This window comes from Triticum aestivum, chromosome 3D (genome assembly GCF_018294505.1).
Source record: "Triticum aestivum cultivar Chinese Spring chromosome 3D, IWGSC CS RefSeq v2.1, whole genome shotgun sequence".
Lineage (NCBI taxonomy): Eukaryota > Viridiplantae > Streptophyta > Magnoliopsida > Poales > Poaceae > Triticum > Triticum aestivum.
This window is the reverse complement of record NC_057802.1, coordinates 446680557-446693344: the sequence shown is the minus strand read 5'-3', so window position 1 is coordinate 446693344 and position 12788 is coordinate 446680557. Positions and strand designations below refer to the sequence as shown.

General features: G+C 47.1%; 1 protein-coding gene across 1 annotated transcript; it reads left to right on the top strand.

The window, feature by feature from the left end:
* The first annotated feature begins 257 nt into the window (after positions 1–257).
* Positions 258–3818, top strand: LOC123079554 (calcium uniporter protein 6, mitochondrial). Its single transcript, XM_044502339.1, has 2 exons — positions 258–841; positions 3007–3818. Exons 1-2 carry the CDS (start codon positions 398–400, stop codon positions 3493–3495), a joined length of 933 nt encoding a protein of 310 aa, XP_044358274.1. The 5' UTR covers positions 258–397; the 3' UTR covers positions 3496–3818.
* The last annotated feature ends 8970 nt before the right edge of the window (positions 3819–12788 follow it).

The following is a 12788-nucleotide window of genomic DNA, read 5'->3' as shown; positions in this document are numbered from 1 at the left end:
CACACCACCGCGTAAGAAGCTGTTTCCTTCCAAATATCAACCGCGCATTATTTCCTGCCCTGCGATCGCCTGCGCGTACGGCAAGGAAACCACCCGGAAACACGCGGCCTGCCATACATCGCCAAGAAAACCAAGCGAGAAAAAGGAATCCCACTGCAGCAGAAAAAACACCGTAGAGGCAAAAACCCCACGCGGACCTTCGCCCGAGCCCAGAGGCTCTCTCCCTCCTTCGCCCGAGCCTTTCCCGGCTCTCCCTCCCCTGCCTTCTCTGCCCTCTCCGCCACACTTCCCGCCCCCGCTTTGACCGCCTCCCCCCATATCTCCCTCCGCCACCCCCCTCCCTCCCTCCAACCCGCGCCTCGCGCACGCCCGCACGCCCGCACGCCCGCGAAGACCGATGTCAATGTGGCGCTTCTCCCGCCCGCTCCTCCGCGCCGCCGCCAGCGCGGGCGCCCCGGCCGCCGCGCCGCCGCGCGCGCGGGCCGCCGCCTCCGCCGCGGCGTGCTGGCTGCCCCCGCCGCCGCAGCAGCCGCCGTGCGGCCTCTTCCAGCAGCGGTTCCGCTTCGCGTCGCTGCCGGCGGCGGAGGCGGCCGCGGGGAGGGACCCGGAGGCCGAGGTGACGGCGGAGGAGGCGAGGCGGCTCATGCGGATGGCCAACGTGGAGGCGCTCAAGCGGCGGCTCGGGGACGGCGAGGTGATCCCCTACGCGGAGCTGCTGCGCAAGTGCGAGGAGGCCGGCGCCGCCCGCACCCGCGCCGAGGCCACCGCGCTCGCCGGCGCGCTCGACGAGGCCGGCGTCGTGCTCCTCTTCCGCGACAAGGTCTACCTCCAGCCCGACAAGGTCAGCTCCGCCCCGCATTGCCGCTCCTCCCTCCCCCACCACCTCTGCATCATCCATCACGTTTCACGAAAAATTACTACTAGTACTATTTCGTTCGGCTTTGCTATTTTCTGTTCGCGATTTGGTTCCTCTTAAGTTTGCGTTTGGCCCGTGCTCTGCATCATCCTCTGACGTTTTTGAAATTTCTGAGGCATCTACGATGCATCCGAGGGAGATACATTCACGAATATCATTGCGCGCTCCCTGATTCGGGCCCCGGATTGATTCAGGTCATTGTGCGCGTGACTCGTGAGGGCCCTAGTACTGATCGATCGCTGCGTTCCTCTCGCCGATGGTGACCATCAGCTGTTCGGTAGATTTCCTCAAAGTACAGGTCTACAGGTGCACTTGTCGAATCGGTGGTCCAATGTCCAGTGTCTGGCACGTTGTTTATTCGTCAAATCCCCGCCATTGGTCCCTCAGTTTCACTCGTCCAACTTGCGTCCAACACTTGAATTCATCGTCCACTTTGTTATACGCTGTTCGACCTCATTAGCTGATTGGAGCTTTGGAACTGACCAAACATGGTGCGGCCGGAGGATGGCAACCATGGTCAGACTCTGTTAGCCTGTGGAACAGAACCAGAAGCAATTCACTTTTCCGTGGCACAGAAAAGCCGTCTGGTTGCTTCAGGACGCGGCTCCAAGTGGTGGGTGGCTCACTGCGTGCTCCTCCTGAGTGCGCACGCCGGACGCACCAGTGCAAAAGTTATCCCCGTTTTCCTCCATGGGGAAGAACTCTTCCGATTATAAGTGGGTGCTAAAGCAATCGATACCTTCTCCTCTAGCTTGCTTTCCTACGTCCTTTCTTGTCATACAGGATGGGTCATTTGCCGTGTGGAATCCGTTTTTTTATCTTGTTTCAGTCTAGATGGGTGGCTTGTTGTGCAGGGTGCCTATCTTTTTCTTAGCAGGGTGCCTATCTTGTTATCTAGTGGTTCGCGTACTAAACTACCAGTCCACCATGCATAAAGTTTGTCGTTTGATAGCACGATCCTTTTGTCGGTGACAAACAATGTGACTTGCCTAAAGGTTGGCGGTTTTTGGAATTGCATTATTTGTTCAAGTAATTCATAATCATGTTACCTGATTACTGTATGTTGTAGCTTTCACTTTTCTTGGACATACTTTCCTTAGTGAAGAAACCTCCTTGTGTCACATGCTGAACATCTGTAAACGATTGTTGCCAGGTGGGCAAAACAGAAAGTTTCCTCGGATTGGTTTGATGGCGTTGCATGTGATCAGTTATCAAATTATGAGGCAAAAGCTTAGTTACACAAAAAGAGAGTGGTGTCTTTCTCAGACATTTTTAATTGATTTGCTTCCGTAATGTCTACTTTCTAAATAAATGTTTAGTTTGGCAGCTCTCATGTATTTATGTTTGACTACAGTTTTGTTGTCATTATTCTAGAACTCTAAATTTAGTCTTCATCAAATACATATGCTGAGATTTCTTGCAGCGTGATTTGAAGGCTTTAGGTCTATAGCAGCAGCATGAAATTAGCTGACATTTAACATTGGCTGTAGCAGCAACTGGTGCTCCCTCCGTAAACTAATATAAGAGTGTTTAGATCACTACTTTAGTGATCTCAATGCTCTTATATTAGTTTACAGAGGGAGTACTTTACAATGGTAGTAGTAGTGGAACATAGGCTGATATTTTATATTGGCAGACGCTGATGCTTTTCTTGTTGCATACAGATTGTGGATCTTGTAAGAGAGCACTGTTCTTCTCAGACATTTATTTTATTTTTATTTGGTTTCATAGTTTCTACTTTCTAAACGTTTACTTGGGCAGCTCATGTGTTGTACTCCCTCCGTGAAGAAATATTAGAGAGTTTAGATAACTAAAGTAGTGATCTAAACACTCTTATATTACTTTACAGAGGGAGTACTACAATTTTGCTGTCATTATATTTTATAATAACTGTAAATCTAGTCTTCACCAGTACGTATATGCTGAGATATCTTGGGGTCTGACTTGAAGGTCTATAGTAGTAGTGACATTAGCTGACATTTAACGTTGGAAGTAGTAACAGCAGCTGGTACTTTGCATTGGTAGCAGTAGTGGAACGTCGGCTGATATTTAATATTGGCAGAGACTGATGCTTTGCTTGTTGCATACAGATTGTGGATCTTGTAAGAAAAGCTATGCCCCTTGCACTGACACCTGAGGATGACCCAAGAAAGGAAGAGCTCAAGCAACTCCAGACACATTTGGAAGAAATCAACAAGCTCGCACACAAGCAAGTCCGGCGTATCCTCTGGTCTGGGCTAGGGTTCCTGATCACACAGGTCGGGCTCTTCTTCAGGCTGACCTTCTGGGAGTTCTCGTGGGACGTCATGGAGCCCATCACATTCTTCACAACTGCGACGGGCCTGGTTGTCGGGTACGCCTACTTCCTCATCACATCAAGGGATCCGACGTACCGAGACTTCATGGAGAGGATGTTCCAGTCCCGGCAGAGGAAGTTGATCCAGAGGCAGAAGTTCAACCTGGACAGGTACCTGGAGCTCCAGAGGTGCTGCAAGGATCCTCTGGAGAAGATCTGCGGCACAAGCCATTTCTCCAACGCCGACATCGCTCATCTCCATGAGCTGTCTGTCCACAAGTGACAGACGGCCCTCCCGTCGCTCTAAAACACTAATCTACAGTGCCCCCTTTCATCTTTGATTCTCGTGGGATGATGATGATGAAGAAAGTATTAACAAACCGGATGTTTCTTGCGCTTGCGAGGTAGACCTTTGGCAAAACCTTTTTCGTGGTCTCTCTCATATGCAAATGTCTAGGCCAGCAACCCAGTATAGCTATCTCTCTCTTTTGTACATTGCTGAAGCAGAAGCACTTGATCTTGATGCTTGTACTGCTCGTGTGTATGAACTTACCATGAGCTGTATAACCCTGCAGCCGCTGCTAATCAACCGTGTTATGGGATTCAGTAGTTCTTACTTAAGTCTTGGTTGATTGATACCTAAGCTCTGACGTTTGTGGTCTATTGCTCCCTTTGAATCTTTATTTTATTGCATTGCACGTAGGAGTGTTTGACCTGCTGGTACTTCGTAATGTGCCTTCAGATAAGGTATATTTTACTAGTCCAGAGTGATCTTTGAGAAAAAGAAAAACAGTGTCACCCTGGAGCATAAAGAAACAGGATGCCTTCGCAATTTCGCATGACCACGCAACTAATCGCTGCCCAATTTGCACGGGCATGACCGTACGAGCATGTGATGGTACCCACCCACACCATCACCCACACGCACTCAGACGAGGCAAAATTTCGTGTTTTGACCCTTTTCATGTATAAAATCGGGATCTGACTCCGGTGTGGAAAAATTTCGACATTTGACCCTTTTGCTACCGCCGGAGGCCCTGGCGGTAGCTAACATACAGGCTACCACCACCTCTCGTGGCGGTAGGTTCGCTGACGCCGTCTGGCCGTTACTGGCCGTGGACACATGGCGAAGGGACCTACCGTACGGCGGTAGGCTCTTGCAACCTACCGCCGGGCTGTCTGGCGGTAGGTTCCTTGATAAGGTTGTGAGTTGAGGGGGCTGTGCTGCTCCCCCATCCACTCATTCACCCCACTCTTCTTTCGAGCTCAAGCTCTCTCCCCCTCTTCACCCCCACCAAATCACCCACTAGATCCCCCTCCATTGCTCAAGATTTGTCTGGTGGATCAAGGCCATTTGCATCACCCAAGGTACCTCCCTCATCCCCCCTTCATTTGGTTGGTTCAAATCATGCATTCTGCTCATTTTGTTGGAATCACTAGTTCATGGTTTTGTTGTGATGAAATGAATGTATATGATGCATTTAGGGTAGTGTTTGTGCTTTGACAATGTATTGTGTCACTAGCATTGTTTGGGTAGTAAGAAATATCATTTAGGGTTTTGTTAGGGTTAGGTTTAATGATATGGTTAGGGTTAAGGTTATGGTTAGGGTTATGCTTAAAGTAAATGCCTATATGACGAACGTTAGGGTTAAAGTTTTTGTCAAGAGACAGTTAGGATTTTTGCCTTGGATGACCGTTATAGTAATCCCTCGACTTGTAGGATGGGATCAATCATCTTTGTTGAGACTTCCGCGGAGGCGGCGGCGAAGCGTGAACGTGCAGTCATTGAGGAAAATATGGACTTGTGGGTCAAAGCCGTCGATGCATTGAATGCGGCTTGTAGAGATTTTTCAAAGTATTATCTGTCGAAGTGCGACGATGACAAAGTTAAGTTATATGAAGCTAAAGAGAGAAACATAAGCAATCTAAGGAAGAGAAAAGTCATAGACGCGGTCTTGCAAGGCAAATTGCATTATGTGGAACAAGGGATGAAGTGAATGAGATGGACTTTAACAACCCTGGCCAGATCATTGATTGGCTAGTTAGGCAACCATCATCGGCGATACTTAGTCGGGCAAGTCGTTGAGCTTGGGTCCGTGAAAGAAATGATGTCATTTGTTGCAACCCGGGGCCGTACGACAAAGATGCATTTTTGATGGACTAGTAGAGGGGGTTGAAACACATGACGTTGTAGTGTCATTTGGACTGTAATGGCATGTACCCTTATCATTTATGTAACCTATGTCATTTGAACCAGTGAGAACATTATGTAATCTAGGTCATTCTAAATAAGTTATGCTATGTGTTTGTATTGTATCATTTGATTTGAGTTTTGGTTTGTTCTATTTCATGTAGCATGGAAAACAGGACCCCGGAGGAGATGAAGAAAGTATATGAGAAGTGTTGTAACATTGCATCTAAGAGTGTGGCGGTGACGTCTGAGAAGATTGTAGCGGAGCCGGAACTTGGTATCAAGAGGGAGCTTGAAGCATGGTTCAAGAGCAATGATGAGGTAATTGCTACCATGAAGGATTTCAACAAGTATCCTTTCATGGAGGAACCTTCTGATCTTAAGGAGAAAAAAGTTTTCCGGAGGCTTGTGAAAGAAAAAAAGAGGATACTTAATGAGCTGCATGAGATGGAATATGCTTGCAGACATTCTTTGGCAACGGAGATCTTTTTCTCTGTGAGCATAGAAGAATTCCACGAGCTGGACTTGAGAAAACCCGGACAGGTCATTGGATGGGCAATCACACAAGGCATGTCAGAGATTCCGGAACACCGTGCTCGATGGGCCTGGTTCGGCGAAACGAAAGGTGTGTTGGAGAATTGGGCGGGATCGTCGGATTTTCAACTCAAGCCTAATCCTGATCGTGACGCACAAATTGAACGTCTTATACGTTTTAGATCTTTTTTTCCGTTGTAGAAAATGTATGCTCGAGCTTGAGCTTCTAGTTTGAACTCATGTCATTCGAATCGCTAGATGTTTTAAGTCATTTGAACAAGTGTCATTTCTGGATGTAATGAACTATGCTCACTTATGTCTGTCTTTGCTACTCGATCATGACTGCATGTCATTTGTGGATGCTTAGTTCATAGAAGTTTGTAAGAAATGGAAAGGCAAATGGCTAAAAAGAGAGGGAAAGAGACATGGATCAGCACCCTACCGCCATGGGCTCCGGCGGCAGGCTGGCCAACCCTACCGCCTAGGAATTGGCATTTTTGGTCACAGAAAAAATGGCCGTAGGGTGGCGGACCCTACCGCCATGAACCCTAGCGGTAGGGTGGTCAAACCTACCGCCGTGCGTGTTGGCGGTAGGGTGGCCAACCCTACCGTTGGAAATTTGGCCGATTCGGTCACAGGAGGGAGCAGATCCTACCGCCAAGTCTTCTGGCGGTAGGGTGGCCAACCCTACCGCCCAACATGTGGGCGATTTGGTCACAGGACACGCAGCAGAGCAGGCAGTGGGGTAGCCACCCTACCGCCATCCCCTTTGGCGGTAGGCTGGCCAACCCTATCGCAGACAGGGGAATGTTTGCGTTCCAGAACCGACCGGCAACCTACCGCCAAGCCCTATGGCGGTAGGGTTTCGTATCCTACCGCCGAGGCTTCTGGCGGTAGGGTGCAAAGCAGAGCAGAGTTTGATCTGTTTTTATTTTTCATCATTTCAAGACAAGTCAAGTCACAGCAATAGCACAACAAACATAGTTCATGATAGTTTCATCGCAAGTTTGACAAATCGAAGACATAGTTCATGACAGGTTTCACAAATAAAGTACATAGTTCATGACAGGTTTCACAAATCAAAGACGTAGTTCATCACATGTTTCTCGAATCGAAGGCATAGTTCATGACTTTTTAGAAACGAAGACCTTATTGGTCACACGAGGCCATTTTCCTTTCTTGTCGCGTGCCTCATCCTCCTCTTGGGCTTCACGAGCCCTTGCAAGCTTTCTTGCTCTCTCCTCTTGACGAGCAATCTTCTCCTTGCGTGCCCTCTCCTCCTCACGCTTCTTTCGCTCCATCCTCTCCTTTTCACGACGCTCTTCATCCAAGCCTCTCTGAAATGCTTCTTCAAACAACCGCTGCCTCCTTAGACAATCTCGATATTGATCTTTCTTAACATCTTCTGGCACATCTTGATCTATCCATGTGAAGTACTTACAAAGTGGAGGCGGCGACTACGTACGAATAAAGAACAAATGTGGTCATTAGTAAGATAGGTTCAAGTTGTACCAATTGTTGAATACTCTTTGAACTTGAACAACTTACTGACGGTACATCTTAGGCGTGAGCTGGACAAGGACGATCATAGGCATAGTTGGGACAAACAAAATATCTTCTTCCTTCCGTCTAAGATTTCTTGCGGTCGGTGGATACCTTAACTTTGCAAACATCTCCACACCAACATGATGGAGTTCTCATATCTTTGTCCTTCACCTTATCCAACTCGGCGTCTGTCCACTTGTCCGGCATGTCCTAGCGGTTAGCACACGAGGGCCTCGTCATGGAACCGGAAGAAGCCATGCCTATAAAGAAAAATTTGGTAGTTAGTAAAGTAAAATAACATGTATATATGCAAGAAAAACAAATAACAAGACCGAATTAAGCCAATAAATGTAAGTACCGTTCACATTATTCGACCATCCTGGTTAAGCAAGATGTCAATAGGCCTTCCTCTATCAACCCTTCTCGTCCTACGACCACGGCCACCGGTACCCGATTGTCCCCCACACCCTCTAATAGTGTCTCCTCGCCCACTACCGCCAAGATTCGTCCGTCCTCCACACGCACCGGCACCTCCTCTTCGGGCACCACTACCACTCCTACCTCCTCATGTGCCACTGGTACCTCCTCTTCGGGCACCAGTTTGACTAGTGGGATCCGGAGTGTTGGCATCGATCCGTGGCTTTTTGGTGCATTTCCTAACATTGTGTCCCGGCTCGTCACATTGACCACAACTATTGATGTCTGGTGCCTCCATGAAATGGCCGCCACCAAATTGTTTCATTCCGGTGTATCCAGCTAGATCATCCATGTCACACCTAAACCTCTTCTTTCCTCTTCTTCCCTTTGTAGGGCCATGAGTTCGGGGTCGGGGACGATGTGTGGCCCATCATACTCAGGCAACTGTGACTAATCGAGGAAGGGATAAAACCTAGGAGCCCATGTCAACCTCGTTCGTTCCAATGTGAACTCATGCAACCGCACGGTGGTACCATCGGATACATTCATGTTTCTGAACCTTGCGGCGGTCATCAAATGCGAGCAAGGCCAATGATACTTGTGAGGTCTCTCGCACTGACACCACCAGGTCTTGAGGCGCACCTCATACGCTACTCCACCGTATGTCATGCCGTCCCTTGTTATGCCACCCGGCTCATCGACTTGGTAGATTTGTTCTTTTTCATTGAAACTAATGATTTGTTGACGCCAAGACTTGCGCGCTTGATGCTGCAACTGAAGGAAATATGCCCTAGAGGCAATAATAAAGTTATTATTTATTTCCTTATTTCATGATAAATGTTATTATTCATGCTAGAATTGTATTAACCGGAAACTTGATACATGTGTGAATACATAGACAAACAGAGTGTCATTAGTATGCCTCTACTTGACTAGCTCGTTGAATCAAAGATGGTTAAGTTTCCTAGCCATAGACATGAGTTGTCATTTGATTAACGGGATCACATCATTAGAGAATGATGTGATTGACTTGACCCATTCCGTTAGCTTAGCACTTGATCATTTAGTATGTTGCTATTGCTTTCTTCATGACTTATACATGTTCCTATGACTATGAGATTATGCAACTCCCGAATACCGGAGGAACACCTTATGTGCTATCAAACGTCACAACGTAACTGGGTGATTATAAAGATGCTCTACAGGTGTCTCCGATGGTGTTTGTTGAGTTGGCATAGATCGAGATTAGGATTTTTCACTTCGTGTATCGGAGAGGTATCTCTGGGCCCTCTCGGTAATGCACATCACTATAAGCCTTGCAAGCAATGTGACTAATGAGTTAGTTGCGGGATGATGCATTACGGAACGAGTAAAGAGACTTGCAGGTAACGAGATTGAACTAGGTATTGAGATACCGACGATCAAATCTCGGGAAGTAACATACCGTTGACAAAGGGAACAACGTATGTTGTTATGCGGTTTGACCGATAAAGATCTTCGTAGAATATGTAGGAACCAATATGAGCATCCGGTTCCGCTATTGGTTATTGACCAGAGATGAGTCTCGGTCATGTCTACATAGTTCTCGAACCCGTAGGGTCCCCACGCTTAAGATTTGGTGACGATCGGTATTATGAGTTTATGTGTTTTGATGTACCGAAGGTAGTTCAGAGTCCCGGATATGATCACGGACATGACGAGGAGTCTCTAAATGGTCAAGACATAAAGATCAATATATTGGATGGCTATATTCGGACACCGGAAGTGTTCCGGGTGATTTCGGAGAAAACCAGACTGCCGGAGGGGTTACCGGAACCCCCCGGGGAAGTATTGGGCCTTAGTGGGCCTTAGCGGAGAGAGAGGGCAGCAGCAGCCCAGGAGGTGGCGCGCCCCCTCCCAAGGGGAGTACGAATTGGACTAGGGGAGGGGGCGCGGCCCCTCTTTCTCTCTCCCTCTCCCTCTCTTTCCTCCCCCCTTCCTCCTCCTAGTTGGACTAGGAAAGGGGGAGTCCTACTCCTACTAGGAGGAGGACTCCTCCCCCTCCTTGGCGCACCCCAAGGCCGGCCGGCCTCCCCCTTGCTCCTTTATATACGGGGGCAGGGGCACCCTAGAAGCACAACAGACATTGTTCTTAGCCGTGTGCGGTGCCCCCCTCCACCATAATCCACCTCAGTCATATCGTGGTAGTGCTTAGGCGAAGCCCTGCGCCGGTAGCTTCATCATCACCGTCATCACGCCGTCGTGCTGACGAAGCTCTTCCCCGACACTCTGCTGGATCGTGAGTTCGTGAGACGTCACCGAGCCGAACGTGTGCAGATCGCGGAGGTGCCGTACCTTCGGTGCTAGGATCGGTCGATCGTGAAGAAGTACGACTACATCAACCACGTTGTCATAACGCTTCCGCTTACGGTCTACGAGGGTACGTAGACAGCACTCTCCCCTCTCGTTGCTATGCATCACCATGATCTTGCGTGTGCGTAGGATTTTTTTTTAAATTACTACGTTCCCCAATAGTGGTATCAGAGGCAAGTTTATGCGTAGATGTGATATGCACGAGTAGAACACAAGTGAGTTGTGGGCGATAATAGTCATACTGCTTACCAGCATGTCATACTTTGATTCAGCGGTATTGTTGGATAAAGCGGCTCGGACCGACATTACGCGTACGCTTATGCGAGACTGGTTCTACCGACGTGCCTCACACACAGGTGGTTGGCGGGTGTCAGTTTCTCCAACTTTAGTTGAATCGAGTGTGGCTACGCCCGGTCCTTGTTGAAGGTTAAAACATCACATACTTGACGAAAAATCGTTGTGGTTTTGATGCGTAGGTAAGAACGGTTCTTGCTAAGCCCGTAGCAGCCACGTAAAACTTGCAACAACAAAGTAGAGGACGTCTAACTTGTTTTTGCAGGGCATGTTGTGATGTGATATGGTCAAGCCATGATGCTAAATTTTATTGTATGAGATGATCATGTTTTGTAATGGAGTTATTGGCAACTGGCAAAAGCCATATGGTTGTCGCTTTATTGTATGAAATGCAATCGCCATGTAATTGCTTTACTTTATCACTAAGTGGTAGCGATAATCGTAGAAGCAATAGTTGGCGAGACGACAACGATGCTACGATGGAGATCAAGGTGTCGCGCCGGTGACGATGGTAATCATGACGGTGCTTTGGAGATGGAGATCAAAGGCACAAGATGATGATGGCCATATCATATCACTTATATTGATTGCATGTGATGTTTATCTTTTATGCATCTTATTTTGCTTAGTTTGGCAGTAGCATTATAAGATGATCTCTCACTAAATTTCAAGGTACAAGTGTTCTCCCTGAGTATGCACCGTTGCGAAAGTTCGTCGTGCCGAGACACGACGTGATGATCGGGTGTGATAAGCTCTACGTTCACATACAACGGGTGCAAGCCAGTTTTGCACACGCAGAATACTCGGGTTAAACTTGACAAGCCTAGCATATGCAGATATGGCCTCGGAACACTGGAGACCGAAAGGTCAAGCATGAATCATATAGTAGATATGATCAACATAATGATGTTCACCATTGAAAACTACTCCATCTCACATGATGATCGGACATGGTTTAGTTGATTTGGATCACGTGATCATTTAGATGACTAGAGGGATGTCTATCTAAGTGGGAGTTCTTAAGTAATATGATTAATTGAACTTTAATTTATCATGAACTTAGTCCTGATAGTATTTGCATATATATGTTGAGATCAATAGCTCGGGTTTAGCTCCCCTGTTTTATTTTTGATATGTTCCTAGAGAAAACTAAGTTGAAAGATGTTAGTAGCAATGATGCGGATTGGATCCGTGATCTGAGGATTATCCTCATTGCTGCACAGAAAAATTATGTCCTTGATGCACCACTAGGTGACAGACCGATTGCAGAAGCAGATGAAGACGTTATGAATGTTTGGCAAGCTCGATATGATGACTACTTGATAGTTTAGTGCACCATGCTTTACGGCTTAGAATCGGGGCTTCAAAGACGTTTTGAACGCCACGGAGCATATGAGATGTTCCAAGAGTTGAAATTAGTATTTCAGACTCATGCCCATGTCGAAAGGTATGAGACCTTTGATAAGTACTTTGCCTACAAGATGGAGGAGAATAGCTCAGCTAGTGAGCATGTGCTCAGAATGTCTGAGTACTACAATCACTTGAATCAAGTGGGAGTTAATCTTCCAGATAAGATAGTGATTGATAGAGTTCTCTAGTCATTATCACCAAGTTACTAGAACTTCGTGATGAACTATAATATGCAAGGGATAACGGAAACGATTCCCAAGCTCTTCGTGATGCTGAAATAGACGAAGGTAGAAATCAAGAAAAGCATCAAGTGTTGATGGTTGACAAGACCACTAGTTTCAAGAAAAGGGCAAAGGGAAGAAAGGGAACTTCAAGAAGAACAGCAAGCAAGTTGCTGCTCAAGTTAAGAAGCCCAAGTCTGGACCTAAGCCTGAGACTAAGTGTTGCAAAGGGACTGGTCACTGGAAGCAGAACTGTCCCAAGTATTTGGCGGCTAAGAAGGATGGCAAAGTGAACAAAGGTATATTTGATATACATGTTATTGATGTGTACTTTACTAGTGTTTATAGCAACCCCTCAGTATTTGATACTAGTTCAGTTGCTAAGATTAGTAACTCGAAACGGGAATTGCAGAATGAACAGAGACTAGTTAAGGGTGAAGTGACGATGTGTGTTGGAAGTGGATCCAAGATTGATATGATCATCATCGCACACTCACTATACTTTTGGGATTAGTGTTGAACCTAAATAAATGTTATTTGGTGTTTGCGTTGAGCATGAATATGATTTGATCATGTTTATTGCAATACTGTTATTCATTTAAAGTCAGAGAA

Coding starts and splice junctions, on each gene's coding strand:
- LOC123079554 (XM_044502339.1), top strand. CDS start 398: ATGTCAATGTGGCGCTTCTCCCGCCCGCTCCTCCGCGCCGCCGCCAGC. Junction 842..3,006: donor TCTACCTCCAGCCCGACAAG/GTCAGCTCCGCC, acceptor TGTTGCATACAG/ATTGTGGATCTTGTAAGAAA.